Raw genomic sequence first — 6,721 nt, 5'->3', positions numbered from 1 at the left:
TTTTTTTTTTTTTTTTTTTTTTTTTTTTTTTTTTTTTTTTTTTTTTTTTTTTGCTTTGATTTACATGAGGAATCAAGGAATCAACAAAAACTTAAAGTTCAAGTAGGAGGATTATTGTTAAAGGTAAAAACAAGAATGATATTTGACAACTAGGGTGAACATAGTTCTTTTTTCAAGTATTATTAACTTTAAATCTCTAAATTTCATCCCAAAAGGAAAAGAAAGAATAAAATCATTTTAAAAAATAGAAAATAAAAACTCAATAAAGCTGCACATTCCACTGTACCGATCTGTAAGGTACAAGCAAGTCATTTCGCCCCTTTGTACCTTAATAATATAATACAATCCATTTATTTAAAATTTTAAAAAAAAAAAAAAAAAACATCCGAAGTAAATTTGTATTTTTAGTACAATGATCAAAATTAGACTTATAATGGAGTAAATTGAACCAACATCAAAATATTTAAACCAAAATGATATTTTAACTTATTATAAATAATAACAAATACAGCACTTAGAATCGTACCATACAAACACGAACCAATGCAATCATGTTCACTACTCTTGGTTTAAGTAGTTTCCTCATTGATAAACCATCTAAAAATGCACAAATTTTCCCACCAAAACATTTACCTATATCGAACTGCTCAGAAAGATTACACGCTACATGATACTTTGTTCACTAACATATGTACAGACACATTGGTTTGTCTCTATAGAACTTTGATAAAACCAATCCAAATATAAAATAGCACATAGAATTGAACCAATAAATCATTGGGAAAACAAAATAGAATTTGTTCAATTCGACTTTTGTTTAGTTTGACCGACTGCCTGGCTCAAATTTGTCTATCACTAGTTCTCTTGCTAACCTTCTACATCAAAATTGGGGTTATTGATAATGGTGATGACATTACTAAGTAAATAAGAGATATCGAGAAATAATAGCTTCACTTTAGGAGGAATAGTTTAGGCTTGATCCAAGCCCAGGCACAAGCCATCAACGGTTTGTTCCATACATTCTCAAGCCTAAGCCTCCACCAAGTGTGAGAGTTCGGTGACTTTGCCTGGGAATAGTAATTTTGAACTTTCTGTTAATTTTGAACCTCGACACCCTTTTGAACATGGTAATGGAGCTGCAGAAGATGCATATGCAATGAGAGTTGTGCATTTATCTGTCATTGTGCTTCTACAATAGCCAGAGGGGAAGATGAGAAATAACTACTAAAAAAGCTAACCTTCTGAAACAGCTCGTGAACAAGGAAGCATGTAATCTAAACAAGGATCAATGAGATGATTAGGAAACTTAGAGGCCACTTTATAAAAGCATGAACAGTATGAACAATTTTGATGATTAGAAAGCATATTAACGCTATGTCTCCTACAAAACCCAAAGTTCTCTTTTCAACCACTCGAGCATTCATTCTTTTTGCCTATGTTACACCTCAGCTCAAGTATAAAGTTACTCGAGTTTACTCCATGTGAACCGATCAGGAAAAATTCAACCACAACAGCTTTATTATTAAACGATAGCTCCAATAGCTGAGACCAATTGGATAAAAATTGAAGTCACAACTCTGCTTCTTTCCTTAAGATTTAATCTACTTCCCCTTAAATCTTACATCAAGGAGTTCGAATCCTTAGATTCCACTTTTATCTTCCCCGACTAGGAATGCCATCCATTTCCATCCCCACCTCCTACTCTCCCCTCTCTCTCACACACATTTTATCCTTAGCTAGGCAACAAAGAAGAGATAATCCATGACATTCCCTAATGAAGAGAACTCTCTATTGGTATTGTTTGCAAATGACAGAATATTAGAAGAGTAAGGATTCATTAAGCCAAAGCCAGAACATTATGAAATTTGTAAGAATGACATTACAAAGCATCATCCCTCACCTAGACAAACCAAAATCCTTCATCTATCAACACNTTCCCCCCCCCCCCCCCGATGGTAGAGGTTCAAAATTCACGCACTTTATGAGCCATCTTATCTTATGTTGCTTAGGTTGATATTGCTCACCATGAATTTGTTTGATTTACTTTGAAGCCTGAAAACGTCTCAAAATTGTTTCAAAGTTTACGAGGCAAAAGATTATTTAAGTTATTGTCTTTCATTTGAGTTTTACAAATTCTTGAGAGTTCTTCAAGTACGGTTTTCTCTATTTGTTGTTGGTTCCAAAGGTAGATGGTGCTCAAGTTGCAATTTCTGATCCATTGTTTTGGGAGGAAGAGTTTTTGCTGTCGGCAGTTTGTTTTGACTAATGAGGGAGCTCGAAAGAAAGCTGCTGCTGGTGGTTTGAGAGTTTGAAACTTACAGTTGTTGACATCATAGTGTGCTTTCCTAGTTTTTGTTTCTTGTTTAGTTTTTCTATTTGATCAAGAGTTAGTATAGTTTGTTTTGGTCAGTGTTGTAAGATGATCCGATAGCCTTAGTTGTCATTTCTTCTGTGAAAAATTTTCCATATTTCTCTGTGATTTTTCATTTCATCGATGAAAAATTATTTCTTGTAAGAATCCCATCTTTGCCAACAAAAAAGCCTTTAAAACCTTCATAGACATACCTTTGTCCATGTGTCCGCTTAGAACTTCTCCAACTAGCAAAAATAGAAATGGAGCTCATGGTTCACCTTGATGAAGCCTTTTAGAAGCATAAATCCACCATTAAGGAATATGGACCATTTATTACCTTACAATACAAAGTTCTTACTTTTACAAAATCCAGGATCCTATACAAAGTACCAAAATCATATATTACTTAACTTGANTTCTTTTTTCTTTTTTTTTTTTTTTTTTTTTTTTTTTTTTTTTTTGTGGGTATGTCACTTTGGACAACACATCATTGCCAATCAATACACCTCGAGGAGGCAGGAAGGGGGTGGGGGGGAAGGCATTATCAGTCTCAATAATTTGTAAATGAGTGGATGACAACACACTATCATTAAGAATATTGCACTGAGAACGTCACTTATTACTTGATACTACAATCAAGTACACGTACGGTTTCAACTAGGAGGTGATCACAAAATTTTTCCCCTTTTAGGTAATGACAGATAACTGACCGTGCTACTAGAGTCTATCGAGCAAGAGGTAATTCAATCTCTAGCCAAACTCTAAACATGCATTTTCTAACTTCTAATAAAAAAAAAAAAAAAAATTAGATTTCAATGTCCAACCAAACTTTGAACAAGATGCAAATGCAACAATGAAATGAGAAGACCACGAATTAAAATAAAACAACAAAAACAAAGACCAGGAATATAAAGATAAACTTTCATAACATCACAAAATACAACATATAATTCAGCGCCAACCTAATTTTGCAATTCAATTTTTAACGGGAATGAGGAATATAAATTAAAGCAATTTATCAATATGTCCAAACCTGAAAAAGCTTAGACATTAAAGGAAAACAAGTGGAGACAAGACATACCTCAAGTTTCGTTTTCTTCACCAGTAATCACGGCAAGAGCATAATCCATCTTTAAAATGGTGAAATCTCTTAGCATCACGGATGATGAGTTCTCGACCCACAATTTTTGAAATTATCTTTAGTGCACTATGGCAATCACCACAAACTCGAAGGTTCTTAATTACTCTAATGGGTGAGCGGGCTGAGCTGCTGATTAGACCATATGCAACAGCAAGTCTCTCACTATGACCAAGTAGAGCATCATTTTTGCCTTCCTGATCTATATCATGGAGTACAAATCGAGTCTCTGGAATATAACCAGCCTCCTTCATTTGTTCCCTCAGACCCCTAAGCAAGGTATAGATCCTGTCATTCTCAGGGTGAGAAGTATCTCCAGCTCGATATTCATGTACTCGGCTCCTGACTTCTAAAAGATTCCGGTTGGCTAATTTTTTCTTCTCTCTCTCTTTTGCAAGGTCTAAAGCTTTTATAGGCAAATGGCCAGCTTTTGATTGCTCATTTAAGCGAGAGGGATCAAGCTGCTCGACAAGCTCAAAACAACGATCACCAAGCTCCATCAACCCATGAGCTCTAGAGATATTCATCATTGCTTCCCAAATATCTACCCCTGGCTCAAATGGCATCTTTTCAATGAACTCCAATGCTTCATCTACATAACCTACACTACCAAGCATGTCTATTATACTAACATAATGTTGCATAGAAGGAATGATGCCATAATTCTTTGTCATTGATTCAAAGTGTAACATCCCCTCATCAACATCTCCCAAGACACTACATGCCGAGAAAACTCCAATGAACATTTTTCCATCAATTCTCAACCCAGTTTTTTTGAACTCGTAGAAAAGGTCAATAGCATCTTCCCCTAGGCCATTCTTAGCAAGCCACGTAATCATAGTATCCCAAGATGTTAGGTTGCGGCTGGGCATTTTATTGAATATCATATAGGCATCATCCATGGAACCACATTTAGAGTACATCTCCAGAATTTTGTTATAGGTGCTAACTTTGAGAGGGGTTTGAGATTTTATTACGTAATTACAAACCACCTTGGCTTCTTCTAGGGACCTTGCTTCCCCACATGCATTCATCAAATTTAAATACCGGGATAAATCAACAGGAATGTTTTGTTTCTCTAACATTTCCAGAATTTGCACAGCCTCCTTCAATTTTCCTTCCCTGCAGAATTCATCAAGCTCCTCAAGGGTACCACCATATGGGTTATCCTTAGTCACGCCAATTTCCTCATCAGCATTGGTGTTGTTTAATACTTGAGTACCAATCGTGCGACTCTGAATAGTATCTGGGTTTGGCTGATATAGTTCAACACTGCCACCTTGTTGATATTGCCCCTGTGGATGTGGCTGAGACATAGAGTTTTGCTCATATTGTCTTGAGATGGGAATATGATTGTTTAGTCCTGGCATAGAATTGCGGTAATTTAGGCTGTTGCCATGTACAAATTGTCTGGACTCAATCTGTGTGCCCCATGAATTCTGTCCAGAAACCTCATAATTGTTCTGCTGCAGTTCTCCATTGTTAAACCCATTGTAAGCAGTTAAATTTTCTCTACGCTCAAGTAGAATATTCTGATTAGGCCAAGAAGAGCTTTGGAAACTAGCACTTTGGGCATGATGCTGATAGTACCCAGGGCTTTGGCTGTCACTGCTAAATCCACCATGGCTTTGGTAACTCTGCAAAGAGTTATCTGCATGATATCCATTATCGTTCTGATATTCCTCTCTTTCAGAAGCAATGCTTAAATTTCTAACTTGATTTAGGACTTTGTTTGATACTGAGGAGCTACATGAAGATCGTATGTTGCATAATGCTATTAAGGAGCGTCTAGCAAGAATTGCAGCTCTCTTCTTACACATTAATGGTTCAACTGTTAAAGAGAACAAAGGATAACATAAGAGAAACTGTGGAGAAAATCCAAAAAGAGAATATAGGTTGATCAAACGGTATACCAACATATGCAAGGCCATAGACAACCTAAACGTGGAAAAGGAAAGTAAATAAATAAAGTATTAGGGCAGAGATGGTAGCACAATTCTAACTTTCAACTAACCGAACAAAAAAATGTAAACAAACAGATCACAAATATCAATATCCAAAGAAGTACGAAAAAAAAAAAAGCAGCGAACAAGAAAACCACTTCACGAATTGAGAACTACAAAATTATGGGTAATATCTCAAATTTCTAAAATCAAGAAGTCCAAATTAGGAATTTTTTTTTTAAAAAAAAACAAGCATTTAGCTTAGAGAGAATGGTTTGATCCAGTGAAGATTAAATAGAGCTTTACAACCTGAAACTCACCAAAATGGACTTAGAGCCTGGCTGAAAAGTGTTTGAAAGACTCCAAAACTGCAAACAGATACTTCCTAAAGGTTAGAGAACAATCTAAACATACTCTACCAGAGATGGAAAGGGCTTCAACAAAACCGTGCTATCCAAATCTAACAAAAAAAAAAAGACCTGGATTGTTGCTGGAAGGTGTTCGAATGGGTTTGAACTTGCAAATTGAGGCTATGGGTAATCCAAATCCGGTTATTCGGGTGTGGTCCGATTGCGCAGAGGGGTAAGCGTCACTGGTGTCGCCGTTCGCTGGAGAGCTGGAGCAGTCGCCGGAAAAGAAGAGGACAAGCGCGCCCGCTGCTGTTCGTGGGTAACACCGCGCTGCCGCCGTTTGAACAATGAGTCGTCGTCTGTGAAACGTGCGCCTGGTCACTGTCGAACGACACTGATTAGGGTTTAGCTTTTCCTTTTTTCTTTCGCTTTTTTTCTCTTTTATTTATTTATTTATTTTTTCTTTTCTTTTCTCCTTTTCTATATCAAAACAGAGCTAAATTATAGAATATTATCCTTAGATGGTTTTAAAATTATTCAACCTTTAAAGTTTCATAAATATTTCTCTACAAAAAAAAAAAAATATATATATATATATATATATATATATATTCCACCTCTTAATAATTAGAATAATATCGAAAATGGTCCATATCTCATCTCAAAATTACGTTTGAACTTTTAAAAAATTTCTTAATACCTTAAACTTTCTAAAAGTAATTTAAAAATGTCTTTTTTATTGGAAGATATGAACGTAATTTTTTTTACATATGCATTGTCTTAGTGATACCTCTCAAACTTGCCTCATTTCATCTTTCTATTTTCTAGAGTTCTTTAGTTCTTGCATAAATAGAAAAAGTAACTTAAAGCACTATATGTTGATAACGCTCATTTGTGAGGGTAATTCAGCTCTAAAATTTAGTTTATTGTTTAAAAT

General features: G+C 35.4%; 1 protein-coding gene across 8 annotated transcripts; it reads right to left on the bottom strand.

Annotated features, from left to right (window-relative positions):
* Positions 1-656: 656 nt before the first annotated feature.
* On the bottom strand, positions 657-6,218 carry LOC111436435 (pentatricopeptide repeat-containing protein At4g32450, mitochondrial-like). 8 transcript variants are annotated; one of them, XR_002709242.1, is made up of 6 exons: positions 5,914-6,218; positions 5,755-5,802; positions 3,435-5,322; positions 2,566-2,642; positions 1,239-1,274; positions 657-1,136 (listed from the first exon to the last, which is right to left on the bottom strand). XR_002709242.1 is itself a non-coding variant. In XM_023074205.1 (4 exons), exon 3 carries the CDS (start codon positions 5,309-5,311, stop codon positions 3,452-3,454), a length of 1,860 nt encoding a protein of 619 aa, XP_022929973.1. In that variant the 5' UTR covers positions 5,312-5,322; positions 5,755-5,802; positions 5,914-6,218; the 3' UTR covers positions 657-1,189; positions 3,435-3,451. The 8 variants fall into 8 exon arrangements, 4 of the variants coding, with proteins under 4 accessions (XP_022929973.1, XP_022929976.1, XP_022929977.1 ...); XR_002709241.1 differs by lacking the exon at positions 2,566-2,642 and having other exon boundaries at positions 1,222-1,274; positions 5,744-5,802; XR_002709239.1 differs by lacking the exon at positions 2,566-2,642 and having other exon boundaries at positions 1,222-1,274.
* Positions 6,219-6,721: the final 503 nt, after the last annotated feature.

The sequence above is a fragment of the Cucurbita moschata genome, unplaced genomic scaffold (genome assembly GCF_002738365.1).
Source record: "Cucurbita moschata cultivar Rifu unplaced genomic scaffold, Cmos_1.0 Cmo_Scf00054, whole genome shotgun sequence".
NCBI lineage: Eukaryota > Viridiplantae > Streptophyta > Magnoliopsida > Cucurbitales > Cucurbitaceae > Cucurbita > Cucurbita moschata.
The sequence above is the reverse complement of the archived record's forward strand: the minus strand, read 5'-3'. Positions and strand labels throughout refer to the sequence as shown.

Bases quoted from the DNA above. Each gene is read 5' to 3' on its own strand.
- LOC111436435 (XM_023074205.1), bottom strand. From the start codon at position 5,311: ATGTGTAAGAAGAGAGCTGCAATTCTTGCTAGACGCTCCTTAATAGCA.